Source organism: Brassica napus, chromosome A8 (genome assembly GCF_020379485.1).
Source record: "Brassica napus cultivar Da-Ae chromosome A8, Da-Ae, whole genome shotgun sequence".
NCBI classification, from domain to species: domain Eukaryota; kingdom Viridiplantae; phylum Streptophyta; class Magnoliopsida; order Brassicales; family Brassicaceae; genus Brassica; species Brassica napus.
Window position 1 is genome coordinate 18,126,103 of NC_063441.1, and position 24,890 is coordinate 18,150,992.

The 24,890-nt window shown below is 36.9% G+C and overlaps 3 protein-coding genes across 3 annotated transcripts; 1 reads left to right on the forward strand and 2 right to left on the reverse strand.

Annotated features, from left to right (window-relative positions):
* The first annotated feature begins 100 nt into the window (after window positions 1-100).
* Window positions 101-912, forward strand: LOC106360049 (ethylene-responsive transcription factor 11-like). Its single transcript, XM_013799652.3, has one exon. The coding sequence runs from the start codon at window positions 189-191 to the stop codon at window positions 702-704; it is 516 nt and encodes a 171-aa protein (XP_013655106.1). The 5' UTR covers window positions 101-188; the 3' UTR covers window positions 705-912.
* A 6,421-nt stretch (window positions 913-7,333) lies between these two features.
* LOC106360050 (ethylene-responsive transcription factor 12) lies at window positions 7,334-8,479 on the reverse strand. Its single transcript, XM_013799653.3, has one exon. The coding sequence runs from the start codon at window positions 8,082-8,084 to the stop codon at window positions 7,530-7,532; it is 555 nt and encodes a 184-aa protein (XP_013655107.1). The 5' UTR covers window positions 8,085-8,479; the 3' UTR covers window positions 7,334-7,529.
* A 7,747-nt stretch (window positions 8,480-16,226) lies between these two features.
* On the reverse strand, window positions 16,227-21,233 carry LOC106360051 (tyrosine--tRNA ligase 2, cytoplasmic). The gene is made up of 21 exons (XM_013799655.3): window positions 21,186-21,233; window positions 20,779-20,854; window positions 20,479-20,632; window positions 20,118-20,401; window positions 19,939-20,035; window positions 19,750-19,855; window positions 19,604-19,668; window positions 19,378-19,526; window positions 19,161-19,266; window positions 18,975-19,049; window positions 18,825-18,841; window positions 18,638-18,712; window positions 18,361-18,514; window positions 17,993-18,276; window positions 17,563-17,659; window positions 17,381-17,486; window positions 17,219-17,301; window positions 16,996-17,132; window positions 16,794-16,899; window positions 16,576-16,635; window positions 16,227-16,470 (listed from the first exon to the last, which is right to left on the reverse strand). The coding sequence occupies exons 2-21, from the start codon at window positions 20,838-20,840 to the stop codon at window positions 16,450-16,452; spliced, it is 2,238 nt and encodes a 745-aa protein (XP_013655109.2). The 5' UTR covers window positions 20,841-20,854; window positions 21,186-21,233; the 3' UTR covers window positions 16,227-16,449.
* Window positions 21,234-24,890: the final 3,657 nt, after the last annotated feature.

Below are 24,890 nucleotides of genomic sequence, written 5' to 3' on the forward strand. Positions count from 1 at the left end.
TAATTACGACATACTGCCACTCAGCCGCCCTTCAGTCAAAACCGCGCGTTGACTGTTTCTGTCTCTTCATCTCTTCCTTTATAAATTAAAGTCCCTCACTTCTCACAATCTTCACAACACAAACACCTCAGAGTTTCCTCTCCTCTTTTAATTTAATTTAACAAAAAAATAGTTTTAACTTTGTCAATATGGCGCCGACAGTTAAAACGACGGCGTTTAAAACTAACGGCGCCGACGGCGGAAACAAAGAAAACCGTTACAGAGGAGTGAGAAAGAGGCCGTGGGGTCGTTACGCCGCGGAGATCAGAGATCCGACCAAGAAAACACGAGTCTGGCTCGGTACTTTCGACACTCCCGAAGCAGCGGCTCGTGCCTACGACAAAGCAGCTTTTCAGTTCCGTGGGGCTAAAGCCAAAACCAACTTCCCTCTTCCTTTCTTCGTCGGCAACGAGAGCCCTAGCCAGAGCAGCACCGTGGAGTCACCTTCCTCGATACCTGATCTCAACCTCGGATCCATCTCATCCGTTGATTCAAGATTACCTTTCCCCAAGATTCAGGTTAAGTCTGGAATGATCGTGTTCGATGAAGAATCGGGGAGGAGTGAGTCGGACTCGTCGTCTGTGGTGGTGGATCTAAGTTCAGAGAAACGACCACGAGTGTTCTTGGATTTGGATCTTAATCTCCCTCCCAAGCCTGAGAATTAGTTCTTGAATTTAACTGTTATGAATTAAAGTATTTGATAAAACTTAGAAGTATTAAGTTGGTGCCTTTTTTTTTGGTCAGCAGAAAGTTAAAAATAATTTTGTGTTTGAGAACGGTTTGTTCTCATCACCTGTTGTTTATCAGTTTAATTGTAATTTTTCTTTTTTAATTTTCTGATCAACAAAAATAATAAGTTTGTTTTGGCATCAATCTTTTGACTTTTAACATATTTTTTATATTTTTGTCGGCTAACACATGTCGTTCATATTTTATGAACAAATGTACTCGGTAGCCAATTGAAAAAAACAAAAGGAAACAAAAAATACTTTATTTAGTACAATGCGATTAGGACAAAAAGGATAATGGGATTATTGGTCAAAAATAGAATTTTGGAGCCTGTTATTTTGGAACGTGACACTAGTAGAATGTACCAAAAGCCTACCATGTTATCGTTGTATGTGTTAGTATAAGCATATCGTACGTTATTCTGCTGTTATAAAATCAAAGAAGGAAACTAACTAAAATTTATTTCTTAGAAATCAATTTATATAATTGTAACCTTTTTTCTTAATTTTCTGATCAAGAAAATAATAATAAAAATTTGGCATCAATCTTTGGACCACCACCATTTTTTTGTTGGCGAACATACAAGTCGTTGCCTTTAAAAAAAAAATGTCTCCAATTGGCAAAATAAAAGGAGAAAAATTGGCCGAAAACAGTTTTTTTTTTCTGCCACAAACAACGGCGTACAGTATATTATCTTATAGATGATTTGTTTGTTGTTGTTTGGAACGTGACATTAATAGAATAGACATAACAGCCTATCATGTTTTCTTTGTAAATTTGTGATATACTATAAGTTTATCGTACGTTAATCCGCTGTTATGTAATCAAAGAAGAAATCTAACTACAGTTTGTTTCCTAGAAATGAATCATTCAAAAGCAAACAAAAATACGCTGGGATTTGTATGTCTTGCTTTTGTTGTCATAGATTAATGGAATATTGTTCTTTCCTAAATGGAATTGTAAGATATATGCTGTATTAGGATAATTAGATAAAAATGGAATGGGAGGTGTGCTCCATGACATTGTACTGAAAGGTGTGCTCCATGACATTGCGATTCTGGCTCGCTCTTTCACCTCTATCTCTTTTGTTTACATTCCGCGTTTAGCAAATGTTCAAGCTGACTCTCTTGCTAAAGCAGTCTTGTCTTCAATTTCTGCATCTGCCTCTGTTATTGTATGAACCTTTTATTATTCTAATTAAGCTATCATTTGATTAAAAAAAAAAGATAAAAATGGAATGGGAGATTGTGAAATTTTCAATTAGTTCATTTCAGGCGAGCATATATATATGCCAGATGCATACTGTAGGTTAAAGCATATATATGAGTTATGGGTTGGAAGTTTGTGGCTTCTTCCAAGTGATTTTTCTCTCCATCTTTTGGGTTCTCAATTGGAGGTTTCTGCAAAAGTTCTAAATTGGTTGGACTGAACTTATAATTTTAATGGTTTCATATTATTTTGAAATAAGGATTAGACAAGAGATTCATTTCTGATTTTATATTCACTTTTTGTGATTTCTGTTAAGTTTTTCTTGTCTGCTCCATGTTAGTTTGGTCATCTGTTTGTAGTTGGTCGAATTTTTTTTTCACTTGTATTTTCGTTTTTGTTTTTTTTTTATTCTGGTTGGATTGTTGACTCGAGAGTATATTGTGTTGACTGTATGTTTTTATAATTATATATCTCATATATTTTACCAGATTTATCATAATAGAAAATATATCCAGAAAGGTTATGCTGAAAGAGAAAGATGCAATAAAACATTTTGTTCACATAGATATCTTTGACAAAGGCCTTTTAACAAAAAAAAGAAGAAGACATCTTTGACAAGTGATCATAATTGGGAGTTATCCCTGGGTTCAAGCTCTTATCTTTAATAAGAATCACTCTATGGTAAAAATATATGTTTTTGACTGATTACAAATTATGAAGTATCGGATTTTCTTACCAAGAAAGTGTACGGTTCGAGTCTGTATATATGTCCATAACCAAAACTGAAAACAAAGGAAGAGTCAAGTTAAAAATTGACTTAGATTGGGCATCGTCTCCCGCAGACAACCATCATTTCTGTTTTGTATGTGGTGCATTTGAGAGGTTCTTGGATACTGTGGACAAAAAAGTACTTCGTATCATTCATCTTTGATGCATGTAAAGAAAGAATAATCAGAAGACTGATTAAGACTAAATTCTAGAGAGTTCGTGTTAACTTTAAGAACCGACACATTGGTCTTTGATTTAAACCGTACAAAGGTTTCTTAAAGTGTGCATACATTCGTTGGATAAGTTTTTAGTTTGGAAAATCTTCGTATACATTTTTTTAATAAAAGTTTACTATAATGGAATGCTTTGTGGACATGCATTTGTTGAGCTTGCCCCATTTCTGCTGCAGCAACTTCGAATTAGTATTGAATATAGCTACGTGAGCGAAGGTTTCACTGATCATTCTTCTCATTCAATTGGATGATTTTTACACAGCTAGTACAGTTCCATCAGCATATTATCAGTTTTCTTTTCCTCTGAAAATATTAACATGACTTGAATGACTACAAGGTGGAATGCATTTGCTGGCGGACTACAGATATGTCTCCAAAGTCATAAGCCCACACATGGGAGACAGGTTAAAACACATGAAAGCATAACAACATAAACATAGATTCAACATAAAATGGTCTAACTATGAGAATCAATCAAAACCACAACACCAAGCAGAGAACCACAGATATAAGAGACCGGGCTGAAATCAAACTTATCACTTAATCGAAACCACAACACCAAGCATATTTCAGTTTATTAACCCATTTGCTTGCAAGTACAATTTTTATTTATAACAAATCTTCAAATACCAGGTTTTGTTAACTTCATAAGCATTAATTAACTTCACTTGACATAGAGTTCCTTCGTGAGCATTAACTTCACTACTCTTAGCTAGGGATTATGACAAAACTCAATAATACTACTCTTATGTTATCGAAAGTGCCATAACAAGGTTTTATCAAAGCGGATGAGTCGGCAACTGTCAATGAGTTGCCAACCACCAAGCAATCTTTAATTTGGAGTCTCCTCGCCGACTGCTAAATTTGATGGGTTGCCATCAAAGTTGAATGGTTTTTACTTTTCGTACGAGAGAATAAACGCATACTGAATTTGGACCTCCATTGATTAACTGCCCATCAGATCTTTTGGCCCATACATATACATACACCAATTTCGAAATTATTACCAGAATATTCTCCACAGCCTCCAACTCCAGTAGGCAAAAAAAACCAACAAAATTCCTGTCAAGTGTCAACAATCTATCCATTTTCAGTTAGCTTACGTAACAAGATGAAATCTTAACATTTCCGTCTATAATTTTTATTTGAGCTAGATGAATTATTTTTTAAAAAAATTCCGGCTTATAGCTAATTTTATGAGTACCAAATACAGAAATACTTTAACGTTTAAACTGAAAACTAAAATCAGAAACCGAAATTTACCTAACCAAGGGTTGTTTTTTCTTCTTGGAGGACATATATTCGAACCATACACGCAAAATGCAATGACTACGAAGCCCCTAAAAAACTATTGTCGGCCACTGCCGCCACAATTTAAGTAATTTGAACATCACTAAATTGTAAATAGACTTTTTGACTTGTTAAATAACTTAGTAAACCATATGTTAATTAAAGAAAATGTAAAAAACGATAAGAAACTCGCAATCAAGGCGAAAAATTAAGAGTTATTTTCACATATAGACACATTATGACTTTTTATTACACTGCAGGGCACAAAGTGCTACTGAGGTAGTTTTCAGTGGTTGAAGACAAATTTAACCTTCAAAAAGTGAAACCAAAGATGGGCAATTATGTAATTAGACGTAGGCTTTCTAGTTGGACTGATTAGAGTTTTTTGAAATTTGAAAACAATTGGTTTGGTGGTGGTGGACGTGAATCTCATATGAGATTGGGTTTTATTTTATTTTCTTTACTCGTGAAAATAATTGTTTTGTTTACTTACTCTTTTTATTTATTTCCAGTAAAAGTAAGAACAAAGAACTCAGAAACCGACGAACGGAAAAGCCAACGAACAAGATTTCCGGACGGAGAAGACCTGTCGTCTCAAAGCGGAGAGTTTCAAAGGGCGAGGCTAAAGGTTGGATACTTTCCTTCCTCCCAGTTTCATTGATTTGGATTTCAAATTAGAGATTAGAGTTTTGATTTCTGGGTTTCGATTTTTTTAGTTTGGTAAAAGCCTCGACGTGAGGTGTTAGGGTTTCGATTTGGGGGTACAGTTCTAGATTTATGCAAAACTTCCATTAGGGTTTTGATTTGTAGATTAGGATTTCGATTTAGGGGTGCGGTTCTAGATTTCCAAGTTCTCAAAAAAAAATTATGGTTTTTGTTTGTTTTACAGAGATGTCGCAAACTGAAGAGGTGAATGGAGGAAAAGGTCAAAGCTTGTTGCTAGTTTTGGTGTTTTGACAAAATTGTGGTCGGATGTACACCAACATGTGTGTACATATGAACAACCAGGATTTTGTACATGTGTACACGCATGTATAGATACATAATAAGTAATGTAGATATGAATGTTCTTGTTGATAGGTTGACATGTATATGTTGTGTTTGTTGGTGTAGGAGTCAGTACATATGAACACTATCAATCTATTCCATTGCAAAATATGAATATAAGTAATGTAAACCTTCCAACATATAGCAATACCAATATATATTGAGAAGCGTCACGATCCTCAACATTTGTTGTTTGTCGATGGAGAAGTTTCAGTTACCGTCGTCTGCGGTTTTCCATTCTCCGGCAATTATCATACAGTGGTCAGCCATGGTGGTCACCTGCGAACAACAAAACACTCTTTAATTAGTACGAGTCAATGTTAATTAAAAAGACAATTATCTTGTTAATTATGTTACAAACCACAGCTTATTAATGTCCTGATTTCGCAGTAGATTATCTTGTTAATTTGCAGGTTAATGAGGATTGAAGGAGATGACTTTACGTAGAGAAGAGGATGAGGGAAGTTGGGGAACAATGGAAAATGATCTAGACCGTCGATTCCAAAAGATTGATCTAACGGTTTAGAAGGTAAGCAGAGGAGGTGTCTTTTCTAGATCTATGAGATTAAATTTCAGACGTTGAAAATAAAGTAAAATCAAGGGACAGGGATAAATCCCGCCAGAAACAAAAAGGAGAAGAAACTGAGTGCTTGATCTGTAACGAAATGGGAGAATTATTAGTTAGGAAAGTTACTAAAGTTAGGCCAAGTTGTTAGGTAAAGTGTGTAGGTAGAACAAAGTGTTCTAGAGTGTGAATAAAAGAGGAAAAGTGTCCTAGAACGTAAATCTTTCAAAAATTAAACATGTAGCCTAGTAGCCTATAATAAACAACCAAAGAACTAGATGTCCAAAATAAAGAAGAAACCCCAAAGAGAACTGATTTTTTAGAACACTAATAAAGTCAGGCGACGGCGCGTGGGGTCTCTACGAGAGACAACAGAAAATTAAGTTAATTTAATATCACGAAAAACTCATGTTCGTTCTGCGTAAGACCACATGTTTAAATTCAAATTGTACAATACTCAATTATTGTGTAAATTATAATTAGGGTCCTTAATTTTATGGTTTCTTTCATTATTTCTCCAGCTCTAACTTTGATCTCTTCATATGACTAAACAGTAGTTCAGTCACAAGTCTCTTAAAAAGTATGATAAAAAGACTACTCTAAACGTAAAAACAGTTTTTAATAACAGTGAACTTCGGTTAGTTTTTATTTTTACATACGACTAACACTTTTAATTGATCCATCACACAATATTTTGTAGTTGCGTAATTCGCTTAGAAATCAAATAAAACAAGCACAAATTATGTAAAATCGTTGTAACTAACAAACAAAAAGTTTCTAAACAAACCTTTGAATTGTTCTGTATATGATTATATCTGATTGTGGGTTTAATTACGTTGATTAATAATTATTCTTTTTATTTATCGCTAGGTTGATTATCCTAACACTCTTTTATATTTTTCTCTATGATAGAGTACTTATTTAAAAAAATATATATATATATATATATATATATATATATATGAGTTAGAAGTGGTCTAAATTTATAACTAAGGAAATATATAGCTTTATTTCATTTCCTATATAATACGATGATTTCTTTAAGATAAGAAATTTCCTTTATAAAAATAATTAGAAGTAAATTAAAGTATTTACAAATTCAAACAGTCAAACCGATAATACATTTATTGTCTGTAAGTGAAAAATGACAGTCCAAACTCACACGCTTGCTCTGGTTGATTTCTCTCCACCACTAGTCTCTATCTCTTTTGTCTGTTTCTCTCTTTCACAGTCTTTTGTCGTGTTAGAGAGGCGCGTGAGTCAAACAGAACGCAGAGCTTACACAAGTCAGTCCGTATTCCACGACACGGCGTAGATAGAATACGATAAGATTTTAAAACCCCCTCGAAACCGACATAAGCGACGGTCGTAACAATTCACAACATGAACATTACTTTCATCTCCAAAATCACTTGTGCTAATAATTTAGAAGTTTCTTTTTTTTTCCGCAATATTGATCAATTAACAACTAATCAACCTCCGTCTCTTGCATAACCAAAAAGAAAAGGACAAGTTCAAAAGGAAACTACTCATACTCTACTCTAAGAAAGTTATTTGCTAAAAAGAAATTAAAGTTAAACAATAATAGCTCCATCGAAAGTGCTCAAAACGGCGACGTGTGGGGAAGTCAGCAGAACGGCGCCGATGTTTTACAGCCAAAGCGGCGGTGGCTCGTTGAGATCGATGGCTAAGCCACGTCTCGCCGTTGCGGAGGAAGGAGAAGGACTCATTATCGGAAACTCAAACACTCGAGAAGCTGACGTGGCAACATCAGGCGAGGCGGCGAAGTAAACCGGCGCTTCGGTGGTGGGGAAATCTGAGGCTTTGTCGCTGAGCACTCCGGTTCGAAGAAAGATACGGTGGTGGTGGTGGTGATTGTCAGGGATGGAGAGAGGAGGAGGAGCAGGGAACCAGTGGTGTTGGTTGTGGTGGTTATCCGCGGCGGCGGCGGTGGCGGAGGGGGCGGAAGGAATGTGGTTGAGGTTGAGAGAGAGAGGAGGAGGGAAGTTAGTCTTAGCCTTGATACCACGGAGGAAACGGGCGGCGCCGTCGTAAGCGAGAGCAGCTTCTTCGGGAGTGTCGAAAGTGCCTAACCAAACCCTAGTTTTCTTCCAAGGGTCTCTAATCTCTGCGGCGTAACGGCCCCATGGTCTCTTCCTTACTCCTCTGTAGTGCACCTCCCTAGCGCAAGTGGTCGACGCCATTGTTGAGAATCTCAGAGGTTAAAGAAAGAAGAAATGAGAGAATCTAGAGAGAGAGAGATGGAGTAGAGAAAGAAAGTGTTTTTGTTTTGTTGACTTGTTTGACCCAAATGAGAGAGAGTTTAAAGGAAAATAAATAATGTGAGGCCCACTTAAGACACCCGTAATCCTAGGCTTTCTTTGACGATTATAAAGCAAGCGATATTCATTTTGTATCCCAAATAGTAATAAAAAAAAACCAAAACAAACCTTAGGTATTTGATGTCTAGGATCGAGGTTTTCTCTGGCGTTTTAAAGAATCAAGCACCGTTCGATCTCTTGCTTGTTTGGCGATGTGACTGTGGTATGCTGAAAGATCGTTACACGTGGGTGTTCTTGCAACCAAAATACACTGTTTAACAATTGAATGTTGAAGATGTGTTAGTTGCTCAAAAAAAAAAAAAACAATTGAATGTTGAAGATGTATATGCATGTATACTTACAATAAGATATTAATAAAGTGATTAGTTTTAACGGCGGACCGAGAATGGTGTTTCCAATCAGCGATGATAGAATGATCTTACTTGCATTTATTAATAAATTAACTAATCTATAAAGCAAATGAAAGGACTAATAGATCTAGTGTTACACTGTGTAATACGTGTGAATCACAAGAGCCTTATTGAAGAAGAAAGAGTTTTGACTGCAACACTTTTATTCCTTTCAACTTGATTATAAAGATACAACTCTAACTCTATTTATATGCCAAGCACAACCTCAAAACCCTAATGAACCTCTACACGTGTTTGGAGGACATTGAATCTATTCTTTGTTGCAAGGTGGTGAGCTGTACGCGGTGCCAAAGTGGTCCTGCTCGTCGTACGGTTTGGCTCTGCAATATGAACGTTGAGAGGTTGAGCTAAAGCAGGCTTTGTCTTCATCTTTGACTGGTCTCCGAAACTCATATCATTGGGCTTGGGCTTTGTTGTTGTCTTGGGCTCAGCCTGACTAATACACCCCCTCAAACTTGGGGTCGGAGGAACAGAGACACCAAGTTTGTCCCGCAAACGGAAAAACGCTTCCTGACCAAGCGATTTTGTGAAGACATCGGCCAGTTGCAGAGAAGCGGGTATGTGCTTAACTTCCAGCGTCTTGAGAGCCACTCTCTCACGCACATAATGATAGTCGACATCAAAATGTTTGGACCGTTTGTGGAACATGGGATTTGCAGTGAGACACACGGCAGAAAGATTATCACACAGAAGAAGTGGCATGCGCTGTTGTTGCAGACCCATCACTCGAAGCAAATTTTGCAACCAGACAATCTCAGAAGCAGCAATGGACATGGTCCTGTACTCAGCCTCAGTAGAAGATTTAGAAACTGTATCATGCCTCTTAGCAGACCAAGAAATGACATTGGAACCTAATAGAGTGCAAAAGCCACCAGTTGATCTTCTAGTTTCAGTGCAACCTGCCCAATCACTGTCGCTGTAGCAGACAAGTGTGGAGTCTGAGGTAGCATTGATGCCAATTCCCATGTTCAGAGTTCCTTTAACATAGCGAAGGATTCTTTTGAGTAACATGAAGTCGGAGCCAGGAGGTGAGTGCATTCTTTGACAGATATAATTGACAGAGAATTGTAGATCCGGTCTAGTGAGTGTTAAGTACTGCAGTTTACCTGCAATGCTCCTGAAGTAAGAAGGATCAGAGAAAAGTTCATCTTGACCGGGAACAGTGGCCAGTTTTAAAGGCAAAGGAGTGGGCATCGGAGCGCAATCTTTCATTCCTGCATTGATTAAGACATCAGAAGCATACTTCTCTTGATTGAGAAAGAGACCATTCGGAGTTTGATGAACTTGAATCCCAAGGAAGTAGTGTACAGAGCCCATATCTTTCATGCGAAACACTTGACTGAGCTGAGCAACAAGATGATCCAGAAGCGTATTGTTGTTGCCAGTAAGAATCATATCGTCCACGTAGAGGAGAAGATAGATAACATCTGAGCCATGATGATAGATGAATAAGGAAGGGTCAGGGAAACTGCAGATGAATCCGAAGTCAAGCAAAAAATTGCTAAACTTATCAAACCAAGCACGTGGAGCTTGTTTTAAACCGTAGATCGCCTTCTTGAGCTTCCAGACGTAGTCAGGTTTGTTGGGGTCGACAAAACCAGGCGGTTGTTTCAGAAACACAATCTCCTTTAAATCTCCATGCAAGAAGGCGTTCTGAACATCAAGTTGTTTCAGGGACCATTTCTTTGTAACTGCCACATGAAGAACAGTCCTAATTGTTGCTGTACGAACAACTGGACTAAATGTTTCTATGAAATCGAGGCCCTCCTCTTGCTCATTGCCTTTTGCTACAAGTCTCGCTCTCGGTTTGAACACAGTACCATCAGCGTGGTATTTTGTTTTGTAAATCCACTGACTTCCGAGGGGGTTCTGACCATCTGCAGGTGGCACAAGCTCAAATGTTTCTGTCTCAACCATATTATCAATCTCAGTTCCCATTGCACCGTTCCAGCCAGGATGACGCAAAGCAGCTTTGAGAGACTTGGGCTCTGCATAATCTTCTTTGACTGTGATGAAAGCATATCGTGGATTTGGCTTGACAATGCCAGCACGAGATCGAGTAGTCATGGGATGCTCATCATGTGCTTGAACCACATCTTCTTGAACATGTTGAGGAGACTGTTGTACATTATCTTCCTCAGACTCACTTGCTGAGGAAATATCAGGAGTTGCAGGCACAACTAGGACTGGGACTGTGACTGGGACTGTTCTGGCTGGAGGTTCTTCAATAGGAGAGACAGACTCAGAAGCAGAAGATGATGCAGGCTGAACGTGTGCAGCACGCCATGCTTGTAACAACGATGAGTCAGAGGCCTTGTGAAACCGACTATAAATATCAGCAAACGGAAAGGAGTTCTCGACGAAGATAACGTGACGACTGATAAACACTTTGCCAGTGGGAGGATAAAGGCAACAGTATCCTTTATATTTCTCATTATAGCCAATGAACACACACGGAAGAGACTTTGGATCAAGTTTGTTGGCCATGTAGGGCCGCAAGGTAGGGAAACATTTGGAGCCAAAGACACGAAGAGAAGAGTAGACCGGGACAGAGTTATGCAACAACTCATATGAACTCTTGTGATCGGAAAGAGCGGAAGAGGGAAGAAGGTTGATCAGAAAATTCGAGGTGAAAAATGCCTCGACCCACAATTGCTGTGGAACACGTCCGTGATAAAGCATTGTAAGACCAAGCTCTGTAAGGTGACGATGCTTCCGTTCTGAAAGACTGTTTTGTTGCGGCGTGTGTGGACAGGAGATCAGCTGTCGGATTCCTGATTTGGCCAGATGATCGAGAAACTTGGTGTTGACAAACTCACCACCACCATCACACTGAAACTGTCTGATTTTTCTCTGAAACTGAGTTTCAACCAACTGTTGGAATCGAGTAAAGACAGAGAAAAAATCTGACTTGAGCTTTAATGGATAAAACCATGTAAATCTTGTGAAATCATCAATAAGAATAACATAGTATCTGAACCCTTGAGTAGACACAACAGGACTAGGACCCCATAAGTCACTGTGTATTTTCTCTAAAGGATAAGTAGAAACAGACTCAGAAGAAATAAAAGGGAGATTACAGCTCTTCCCGACTGGACACGCATCACATACTAACTTTGGACCAGACTTATTGAAAGCAATAGCATTATTCCGAGACAGAAGCTGAAGAATATCCATGTGTGGATGCCCAAGCCTCTGGTGCCAGACATCCTCACTTGTTGCACGCTGCCTAGACGAGTAGAAAGCCTGAAACTTAGTATCCTTCAGCAGATAAAGATCTTTACGTCTTGTTCCTCTGGTTATCACCTGTTTGGTTACTTTGTCCTTAATCAACACAGATTCATCATCAAATGTAAGTTCACACGGATAATCAGTGGTGATTTTAGACACAGACAATAAAGATCTCGTTATGCCAGGACACACTAAGACATCATTCAGAGGAAGGATACCTTTAGGAGTGTGCAGAGGAATCGATCCAACGTGAGTTATAGGCAGAAAATCTCCATTCCCAACGATGACCTGATCGTGACCCAGATAAGGCTCAGACGACTTCAGCTGAGAACCATCGTTAGTTATGTGAGCTGTAGCTGCGGAGTCTGGATACCATTCGTGTCCTGAGTACATGTCTTGGTCAGACAGCTTTGCAGTAGTAAGAGCATTGTGTTGGACCTCTGGAGACTGATAGTTCTGGTCAAAGCGATTGTAGCAACGAGCTGCAGAATGACCGTAGCGGTTACAAATCTGACACGTAGGTCTTGAGGAGGAGTTAGAGCCTGAGAACTGTTGATGAAAACCCCTTCCTCTAGTAGAGTACGAGCCAGAACCTCTGCCTCTGTTTCCACGATTGTTGTAGTAGCCTCTTCCTCTGTTAGAGTAGCCTCTGCCTGTGTTGAACGCCAAGTGAGGTGACACTTCCGGAGCTTGATTGTATACTTGTAACTTGTCATCAAAGTTCACCAATTTAAACACCGCGTCTTCAAAGCTCATTGCAGGGAGAGAGTCCATCGAATGTTCAAAGACGGTACAAATGGACTCGTACTCCTTTCCCAAACCACTCAAAGCTCCATAAATCTTCTCTGGATCTGAGACTGGACAGCCAATGGAGTCCAACTGATCGCATACACTCTTAACTTCATTTAGATACTCAGTCATAGATTTGTTGTCTTTCTTCAAGCCCTGAAGTTTTCTTTGAAGATCCAACTTTCGAGTAGAAGAGACCCTGTTGTATTTTTTTCCGAGACTAAACCAAACCTCATGTGCAGACTGAAGCCCATACACAGACCGCAACGCGTCTTCAGTTAACGATCCGAACAACCAAGCCATAACCAGTTGGTCACGTTTAACCCATTTGACGAACTCTGGATTGGCCTCCTCTGTGACTTCGTCACCACGTCGGACAGAGACAGTAGGGAGAGGACGAGGGGAAGAGCCATTGACATATCCTAGAAGAGATTGGCTGGAAAGAAAAGATTCAAACTGAGTTTTCCACAACAAATAGTTGGTGGAAGACAGTTTCAAGGTAACACACTGAGAAATGCTCAACGTTGGAGCTGACAAGGGATCTGTGAGTTCAGCCATGGCTCTGATACCATGTGAATCACAAGAGCCTTATTGAAGAAGAAAGAGTTTTGACTGCAACACTTTTATTCCTTTCAACTTGATTATAAAGATACAACTCTAACTCTATTTATATGCCAAGCACAACCTCAAAACCCTAATGAACCTCTACACGTGTTTGGAGGACATTGAATCTATTCTTTGTTGCAAGGTGGTGAGCTGTACGCGGTGCCAAAGTGGTCCTGCTCGTCGTACGGTTTGGCTCTGCAATATGAACGTTGAGAGGTTGAGCTAAAGCAGGCTTTGTCTTCATCTTTGACTGGTCTCCGAAACTCATATCATTGGGCTTGGGCTTTGTTGTTGTCTTGGGCTCAGCCTGACTAATAATACGTTTCTAAACTTTGCCCAAAAAACAACTGTAAAATACCCTCATACAAGATTAAGGGAAAAGGTATCACATATCTGTTTTTATGGTTCATTTGAAACTGTATATAATACAAATGATATGTTTGATGGTATACTACTGATCGATGACTTTACTATGGCACATTATAATACCTAGTCATTCACTGCCTTCAGACTACCAGAAAAGTACATCATTCAAAAGTTTTTAATTAGTGTATTTTAGGGACACAACAAGAATAAAAAGGGCATTTGGTCTAGTGGTATGATTCTCGGTTGATCAAAAAAAAAAGGGACAACAAGAATATTAAAACTATGTTGTGGTAGAAACACAAGTCTATGCACTGCGTACACTGTGTTGTGGTTGAAATTTGCACAAACGTAACCATTTTTTGAGATCATGGGAACACTTGTAGTTGAAAAATAAACATAATAATTAAACTTATAAAGGTGAACCTAAAATCAGTTCAAGTTCACTGATCGTAAAACAACCTCGATGCTTTTCTCACGGGAACCATTGAGAGATAAGAACCAAACTTTTACTACTACTATTTAAAAAAGTACTCCACTGTATTTAACGAAGAAGAAAGATAATGGATCGCCTCTTTGACTGGACCTCTTCATAGGGATGATGACGTAAGTCCTACTGCTCTAGCCCTCACTCTATTTTGGACTTCCTTTTATGATCTTTACTCTTTTTTTTGGCACCCAAATTTATGATGTGATTTTGATGCACGAGGACGAGACTACAATAAGATCATTAAATAAAGTAGCTTACTAGCTTGTCACAACTAGTCTATGTGTAGCTCTGACTGATTTTGTTTCTCTTTTTGGCCAAAATAAGTAGCCATTTGATGTAAGATATGTAATAGGCTTTCTTTTTCATTATAAAGACTAAAGAAACGCACTTATAATCTTTAGAAAATTAAGGGATTAATTGTTCACGATAGACCAAATTCTTCAAAACAATTTTATGTTTAGTAATATGGGTAATAAATTTGAAACAGTTCAAGTTATAATTTTAAACTTTAATTTATGTTTTATATAGTATGAAAATCTTACTAAAGATTTGTCTTCTTTCCACACTTGTTTTCTTTCCCTTGTTGCACGTATGTCTGTTTGGTTTAGCTTTGTTTTTCTTTGTAATCTAGATTGTTTTCCGGTTAGTCTGAAACCTCTCTATTTCACTGCTCACTTTCGGATTGATTTATATAATAAAATATTTGAGAATTAAGAGCTGGCCTCAACCCGTAACTCAAGCCAGAGAAATTCCACGCTCAGGCGGTTTGGTTAAACTACTGTTTCTGAATTTCTATTCGAAAATTCGAAATGCAAAATTTTAATATAATGCAGAAGAAGGATAGTGTTGTAAGATGGGATTTTTTTTTGTTTACATTAGTCAGTAAAAATGCGACAAAAAATGAAAACGAAGAACTGTGTTTCCTTTCATGTGACAAGGCTTCGCCTCGGTTATTTTGACTGGACAAATACTTTAGTCCATATCTATCAAAAATTTGCACACGTGCTAACTCTTTTGTATCTGACTTCTGACAAACTTGTACTATTAAGTCTATTATTACTAGTAAAAATGATCATTTTCGAGAAATATTTTAGAAATTTTGGTTTTGGCTTTCGTGTTCACGTGACTCTGTGATACTTAGAGTTTTATGACGTGTCGTTTTTGTTGCAGACAGCTCTAGAGAGAGAGAGAGAGAGAGAGAAGACAAATGATCCTCTGCCTCGAGTGCTGACTGCCTACAGAAACAGAGTTGTTGTCTTACAACACAACACACGAAATCATGAAGACGAACGATGCCTCTTATGCTAACGTCTATTGTATCTTGAACCCTCCCATACCTAATCTGACTTTCACGCCTCTTTTTTTGACTATTTGTTTTGTTATATCCCCCTCTCTATCTCTTTCAGGGCTACTCTCATAGTTGTACATTTTATATCATCAACTCTTTACAATGCGCCCCGTCGCATGGGATATATAGCAAGAAAAAAGAACTCATATTTTGTTAGGCTTTAGATCCACGTGGAAGCCCAACTAATCTTTTAGAAGAACAATGCAGACAACTAACTCAATCTCAAGTTTTCTATTGAAAAAATAACATCAAAAGTTTCCCACAATAGCTAGCTAGGTATTTCAATCAAACCACATAGACTACTACTAGTCCAACAAGGAGGGACCTTTAATTACTTTGCGTCGTACCACCAACACATTTATCTATTACAGTGATGTATAAAAATTTCTATCGCATACTTCTTAAGCATTGTCCCTGCAAAGTCTAATTCAAAGTCTCATTTGCGTTCTTTCGGATCATAAACAAAGCCATTCTTGTTGCTCTCAACGAGAAGCTTTCCTTTCGGCTCCAGATCAGGTCAAGGCTCCCAAGTTTGAGTGTTCTGGTCAAAAATGTCAGTCCAATTTTTGAATTCATATACCGTGCAACTTACTCTTCACATCGAGGATGCACACAACAACACTCTCTCGAGCTACAGCCATGTTAGGAGTTTTACGCCATAACCAAATCTCCTTTTCATGGACCAACATGTGAAACAGCGAGAATAGGAAGATGGCACGTACTCTTGCCAACCTTATATTTCGTAAAGGTCTTTTCAAACTCACTAATGTTGGAAAACAAGAATCTCCAGTCCCTTTTTCACTTATCATTATAATTTAAAATTCTTGTCTGCTAAGACAGTATATATGCAAAGTTAGTTTATTAAGCACCAATCAGAGGCTAAGTTCTTCTCGAAAACAAAAGAGAGCTTTACATAATTGCAAGTAACCAAAATCCTTAAGAAAGACTCCAACGATGAACACAAGTTTTTGCTTCGTTCCGTTTGCAGCTTCACCTGGTGACTCTAAAAGCCTAAATAAAACAGGAAAAAGAAAAGAGTCAAAGAGGGTTCATGTCAATATACAAGCAATGTGATTAATCAAACCATAAACACGAGGGGGGAAAACATTTCATTACCCTGACTTGTTCCAGTAGATTTTTGGCGCGCTCATTGGTTTTGAAATGATCGCGAACAGGCTGAGTCACATACAGGTCGTGATAAGAACCATATCATTCATTTACATAATAAAAACTAATGACTCAAAACATCAAAAGAAAGACTGAAAGTTTCTTTTGCTCAATTGCTCATGTTTGTTGAGAATATCATCATCATTCACAGAGGGAAGGGTACTTACTTGCAACATTATATTCAACGCTTTTATCAAAGCTTTCTTCAAATCTTCCTCACTCAACTCGCCACTCTCGTAGTCAGCAGCAATATCTTCAAAGCTTGTGAAGGTCCTGACAGTTTGGAAAATTTTCAAAGAATCAGTCTGAGATAATGATTAATCAAAAAATCTATGTAATGCAGCCAAGATTTAGTTTCCATCAACTCACTTGTTACCGTCATTCTGTTCAACCACTAACTCGTTGAATCGTGGTAGAACTAGGTACTTGACGTATTCAAGACATGGATTCCCTACAACAGTTTTTAGTGGGCAATGAGCTTGGCTGATCTTCTCATTAACAGCATCCTAGAAGAAGACAAAAAGATCACTACACAAGTCAGATACCTTCAAAAAAAAAAAAAATCTTATCTGTTTTTGTAAGTTCAGTTTACCTCCTCATCTTCCATAAATATGGCAGACGATGGATTACTTTTGGACATCTTCTCTTGTCCTTCAAGAAGACCAGGAAGCATATCTGCAAAACCATCAACAACCAGTTAAAACATGAGATGACAAACACGGTGAAGGAAGAACAGAATTGCAAAAAAACATACGGTGAGACAAGATGATGGGTTTGTTTTTCCTCTTAATGTCATCACAGTATTCTCTTGCTAGCATGTTTACTTTCCGCTGATCCATCCCGAGCTGGCAGATATCAGCCTACACATGTCAAACAATAAGTACCAATATCAATTATAGAAATGTGTACCAAGAATGCATATAAAAAAAGACATACCTCAAGAAAGAAAATATCCGCACACTGCATACAAGGGTAAAGGATTTGTGCTGCACTTAGAACCTCGGTCTCACTACGCCCCATGATCTGCCCACACCTATAAGGAAAGGAAGCATATTTCATTCAGAAACTAACCGAAGTTTTTGGTTTTGATTACATTTAAGTTAAATTTGGGTAACTTCAACTATTTCGGTTTGAAATTTTGGTTAGTTTAGTTCGAAATTTGGTTAACAATTTTTCCCTTTTTGAAAAATAAAACTAACCGATTAACAAACCAAACCGAAAGCTGAAGTTCTTTTATAAGCCTACCGAATTGAACAGAACTCATTACCGAACTAACCAAAATTTCGGTTTCGTTAAAAACCGCAGGCCTAGTCATTGCATAACTACGTGAACCAAAGGGGGGGAGGGGGGGGGGGGGATTGATTACCTCAAGATTCGACGTAGGTTGTTTCTGCGAGCAATATCCATCACAAGAGGCCAGTACTTATTTCCCCTACTACTGATTTCTTCTGAAGCCCAAAGAAACGCTACCTTCTCTAAGTTCATCCCACCAGCTTGCCAAATCTCCTTGAAGTATTCACCAACAACTTTGATTTTCTCCAAGTCACCTCCCAACTTGTTGTTCAACTGAGCAAACCAATCCGCGATCCATATTTTCACTTGGCAACCAGCTGACGTCAGCTTGTTCACATTTGTGACCTTCATCACTCCCTATTAACACCAAAAAACTGAAACAAGTTACAACAACGTTCTTATAAAAGTAGACACTCGTTTTGTCCTAATGAACAATCTTACCTGGGCGATGTGCATCCTTCCTGATGGTTCAAAACCATCGTAGCAGATTGGAGTAGGCTTCTTGGATAACAGATTCTTTAGCTCATCCTCTTGTATGCATTCCTCGCCAATACTCCTTACAATATTGTATTTTTTCTCTACCTCTTCGCTCATCCTGAATAAATAGTAATGCTAATCAGCTAAAAAAAGATCCAAAATACAATATCCCAACTCACAAACCTATTGGATAACAAAATTTGGAGAAGTTGAACTAAAAGATTACTACAAGATTACTCACTCTAAACCGGCAGCTGAGGAAGGTGCGTTGACGGAAAGAGCCTCCATCTCCTTGGATAGCTCCGTTGCAACAACTCTGACAGAGCAAGACAAAAATCAAGTGATTACACCACTTTTTGGTTTTGAAAATTGTTATAGGTAAGAGAGGTTTCTGACATATTGACGTTTGAGTAAAAGCTTCTTTTTACCTGTTGGTTTTCTGATCCTACAAAAAGACATGACAAACCAAAGAGAAGAGAGAAAATTTAGAAGCTGCGTATGAATGTCCAAGCAATAGTGCCATGGTGAGACATGAAACATGACTACATGAGTTCGAACTGAAAAGATAGATTTCTTACCTGTTTGAGCAGATTGTTGACCTGTTTGAGCAGATTCTTGGCACCATTGTTAGTTTTGAAATGATCACGGACAGGCTGCAATATGCGTAAAACACAGATTAAAGTTGTCCCAAAAAAAAAATACTATGCAAAAGAAATGTTTGCTAATACTATAACGGTATTGTTGTTATAGAAAGAAATACTCACTTGCAGTATATTATTCAATGCTTTCGACAGAGCGTTCTTCAGATCCATAGGGTGCAACTTGTCGCTCTCATAGTCAGCAGCAATGTCTTCAAAGTTATTGAAGGTCCTGACATATTACAGAATTTCATTTTTGCAACTTACTGCTAGACAAACCGACAAAGAGACATAAACAGAACAAAGAAACTCAAAAGGTCTAGCAAAAATAGTAAAAACTCACTTGTTACCGCCGAACTTTTCATCTCTTTCAACTGTGAACTCACTGAACCATGGTAGAATGATGTATTTGACGTATTCCAAACATGGGTTACCTTCCACAATCTTCGGAGGGCAGTAAGCTTTCTTTTTTATCTTCCTATTAACTTCAACCTAGAAGTGACGGTCATTAAACACCATTCAATAACTACAACTTCCTTTAAAACTTAGTGTCGAACTAGCTACTTTACCTCATCATCGTCCATGAAGATGATAGATGAAGAATCACTCTTGGACATCTTTGTCGGAAGCATATCTGCAATACATCACAACTAGAGATGGTAAGAACACTTGAAAAGATAACACATGAGAACAGAACAGATAGGAGAAATTTTACGGTGAGACAGGATGACAGGTTTGTTCCCCCTCTCAGTCTCATCACAGTAGTCTCTTGCTAGCAGATTCACTGTTTGCTGATCCATCCCAAGCTGGCAAATATCTGCCTGCATAAAGTTAAATAAAAAAAAACGTTTCAACAACAATTAAATGGATCATAGCGCCACACTGAATGAGAGCGACAAAGTACCTCTAGGAACAAAGGGTCTGCACATTGCATACAAACGTACAGAACGTGAGCTGCACTGAGCTCATCTGTCTCACTATGACCCATAATAGGCATACACCTGATAGGAACAGAAACAAACTCATGAAGTTCCATCATCATTCATCGCCAGTATCAGATAAAATGAAAACGTGTGTGTATACCGTTTTATTTTGGCGAGACTGTTTCTGCAGGCAATGTCCATCACAAGAGGCCAGTACTCATCACCTCTAGCGTTAATCTCATCGGAAGACCATAAGAACTCTACATTCTCACCGTTCATCCCAGCAGCCTGAAATATCTCCTTGTAGTATTCTCCAACAATCCCTATTTTCTTCAAATCACCTCCCAACTTGTTGTTCATAAACGCAAACCAATCAGCGATCCAAATTTTGACTCGGCAGCCAGCAGATGTCAGTTTGTTCACGTTCATGATCTTCATCAGTCCCTGCAAAAAGGTAATAAATACTCTTAGATTTAAACGCGCTAGCAGAAGCAAAACAATATGAATTAGTTATAACTCACCTGAGCGATATGCATCCTTCCTGATGGTTCAAAACCGTCGTAGCAAACCGGACCAGCCTTCTTAGCTAGAAGGTCCCTCAGCTCATCATCGTTTATGCATTGCTCGCCGACGCTTTTAATTATATTGTATCTTCTTTCGACCTCCTCGCTTATCCTGAATCAATAGAGCGCTAATCCGATAAGCTAAGTGCTAATAACAACTGGAAGATTCATGTGGTTTAAACTAAAGAATGTGGCTTAATCTGAACACACTGGATCCTGTGAAAGATCATAGAGAAAAAAAAAGGAAAGTAAACTTACTGTAACTTGGAGGCCAAGGAAGAAGCCTGAGTTGGTTGTGCATTATCTGAAGGAGCCTCCATCTCTGACGATGAAGCTGTTTCTCAAAATCAGATCACAAAATAAAAAAAGATTGAGTCAAATATTGCTTTAGCCTCAAACACAAACTCTTTTGAACTCTATGCAGAGAGGAGTCAGAGAGAGACGTAACAGCTTATTCACTAATCTAGCCAATGCGATATTATCTCTATTATCTCAATATATATATATATATATATATATATATTGTTTACAAGCTCTATGCCACCAACACATCATCAGCTACGCAAAGTTCGTAGTTATCTAATAATAACAGAGAAACGAATTCTGAGAAAATAAAATAAAAGAGAGAAGTTGATTGTATGGCAAGAAAGACAAAAGAGCTATACCTATGAACCCCTCTGCGTTTGATTCTCCTAGGTTTTTGTGTTCAGCTCTGAAATAATAAACAGAGAAAAAAAACCTTCGTTACGGATTTGAAAGAATAAAAACAAACCGAAACCCGGTTTACTAGGTTTTTTTCTTTGTGGTTTTTGACTTTTTTTGTTTAGTCACGGTTTAATCGGACCGAACATTTTTTTTTCATAGTCATGGTTCAGTTAGAAAATAATTCTCAAATACTGTTAGAAACGGAAGAGCTGCGCTTTGCCATCTGTATGATGGACTTGTCTCTAAAGTAGTCTCCCATGTTTCATATATGTAACTTTTTTGTTTTGTACCTACACGGAGCAGGGACGGTTATACCGCATCTCAACTTCAGCATCTCATTTGCAGTCTTGGCACCACTCTTCAAGTTTGAAGAAGGTTTGGCTACATCTTGGTTGGTTCGTTTTGCTGAATACTAAGTAAATTGGAGACATGGAGATATTAAAGACATGGAGATCCTTCAAACACTAGACCAACCAAATGACGATTAACAAACTCTCATCGATATGGGCCTTGATGCCATCACTGTCACCAACATAATACGTTGATATACAATGTTTCTTTCTTAACTTTTAGCTCTCCTCTCCTTATACGTTTAGCTTGTAAGCTATTTGATGATCTTGGCTTGCATCAGAAAATTTTGTCGCAGAAGTGATATATCCCAGTGATTGCAGGCAATACCAAGCACTAGTAGCACCTGAGGAAGGAACAAGTGGATCATTACAAGATTTCATGAGGTCTAAACTCAAAAAGAAGCGAACGACCTTACTGAAGATAGACTCTATAACAGTACAACCTTGTTCATAATATATTTGATTTCACATTAGTTTTCATTTTCCTAAGACTTCTGAAGTTGCAAACATATTAACCGAAACTTTGATTGAACTATTGAACCCGAATTCTCTTGACACCATTCCACATTTCCACGAATTTTGTTAGTTTGCTTTAATTTTTTTTCTTGCGGTTGTTTGAAAGTATATAAAAAGTTTCCTTCATATACTATTTTTCTTAAACCATTCTTTGTTTTATCTTACAATCATCCAAAACTAGATGCACAACATCATTCCTTTCTTTGTCTTTGTAGTTCTTGGATGTAAGCAAAACATTTTTGGGTATAATAACTGAATATGTTTACTTTAGTATTTGATTGTGATGCAAAGAATCGAGAATCAACTGCCAATCAAACTTTGGAAAATCAAATATTACAAGAAAAGAAGCGATCTTGAGAAGACAAAACAACATCGAACTGGGAGAAAATATAACAAAATTTAGAAATATATTAATCAGCTGACAATTTTTTTTAGATATATGTATACCAATTTTTTTTTTTGCAGTAACTTAATTAGAGAAGAGAAAATCCTTCGAAGCTCTACAAAATTCGTTAGTTTCCCCATGCTAATGCTTTTGCTTTTCTTATTGTTTCCAATCTGCTTCCCACATGCATCATCGTAATATATATTTAACACACATAAAACATACATATATCTATATATATATATATATATGTACTAAAATATTTATGTGTAACGTAAACTCTTAATAACATGAGTTTGTGTGACCTTGACAAAAAAAAAAAAGAACATGAGTTTGTGTGTATGTATGTATGGGGGCAGGGGCAAAGCCACCTTATACTCTATGGGTGCATGTGCACCCGTAATAATATCTATGTTTCAAATTTTGTGAGACAAAACAATATAGATTTGATAGATCTCTTCTTATACCTTCTTTTCTTTTGTAATTAATAGTGCACCCACTATACAAAAGTCCTAGCTTCGCTCCTGTATGGGGGTATGTGTGTAAGGTATATGCAATATTTACGTTACATTGTAAGGTCTAATTAGTCAAAATTTACAAGACAAACTCCTCTTTAGTAATACTATGATTAATTCTCAATACTCCCTCCGTATTTGAATGATTGATGTTTAAATATTACTTAATAGGTAAATATGTTAAATAATTGAAATATTTTAAAGTGGGTTTTGGTAAATTGATGCGTTAGAATCAAGCATTGTTTATACGCAATTTTGTGTTCCAAAAAAAAAAAAAGTTTATACGCAATTTAAAAATTGCAAACATGAAGTAAGATGTAATATGATTTAGTTTCGATACATACACGTAAGCTTTAATTTTTTTATTTTATTAGAAAAAGGTGAAAAAAGCAAAGATAATTTGGAGTTGGCAGTGAGTGAGATGGAACATCACATGCACTTATGCTCGCTCTTGTCCCTTTCCTCTTGAAGCTTTCATTTCTCGAAAACCTTATCTCAGTTTTTTCTTTGTGACTCTACGCTAGCGCCATTTCTTATTTAATTCCTAAAGTTTCTATTCATGACATTTGTGATGTGATGATTTGAATTCCCGTGCTCACATAGTCACATTGCCAAAGACTAACATAGCTGCCAAAACCGCGGTCTGATTTTGTGACGTCAAATAATATAAAAAAACTCCTATTCGATAATCATTTGGTTTAAAACCTTAGATATTTTGATTTTAAAGAACTACTAGATTTTGATCCGCGCTTAGAAAGCGCGGGTTTGTTTGTTTTTCATTTATTAATCGAAAACTGATTTGCAAATTACAATTTTTTTTGTTTCGAACCATAACAATTGAGTTTTTAGGGTTTTATCATTTTTTTCTCTTCAAAATATGGTATTTTTTTGAAATATGGTGGTTGTTCTATAATAATGTTTGAGTTTTAAGATTTGTTTTCATATCTGACCTAGATTCATAGTTGGACCTATAGACCCGATACATTGTATATAATCCGGTTCGGATTTAATGAAAAATTCGTTAATTAAAAATCTGATATAACCAGGTAAAAATCCAAAAACTCACTATTAACCTGCAATCTGATACCATTGATCCGATTACAAAAAATCTAATAGTAATTTTTTTTTTAAATTGATTAAATTACTCATATATCTATTAATATTACATAAATTAGTGATTCCTTAGAATTTGATAAAAATTTATTATATTATCCAAATAAAAAATGATAATACAAAAAACTTATTGATATGACAATATTAGTTTATTTTCGTCATTAATAACCTATTATAAGTTTGTGTTTTTATTTTAGATTTAAAAATTAATTTTAATATAGTTTTTAAAATTTTCTTGAACACTCGTAATTGTCATATCAATATTATGTATAAAATGACATTATAAATGGAAAAATGATATTCAAATATGTATATGATATATGGTGTAGGATATAGGATTGTGGTTTGTATTGAAAAAATGTATAATATTCAAATGATCTGTTTTGAATATTGATATGTATATTTAAGAAAATGATATTTTCATGTTTGCTAATTTATTTATACTTTGTAATATATTTATACATATATTATATTTAAAGTTAGTATATCTTTTAAATATATATAGGCCCATTATTTATAGATCTATTTAAATGTACATGTAGGCCCAAAACCAAAAGACTTAAATGCCATTAATGAATTTTATTCATCATTTGTAAAAATAAGGGTATTTTTGAGAAACTGTAATTTTCATTAAGTGAATGATCCTCTTTTAATGGTATTGATATATGTTTACTTCTTATCCTATTGTGCATTGCTGAATGTATTATCTCTAAATATTTTACAATCTCTTGAATTATTACTAACATCTCAAAAGGTGAAACTAGTACTATTATAGGGAGATATATC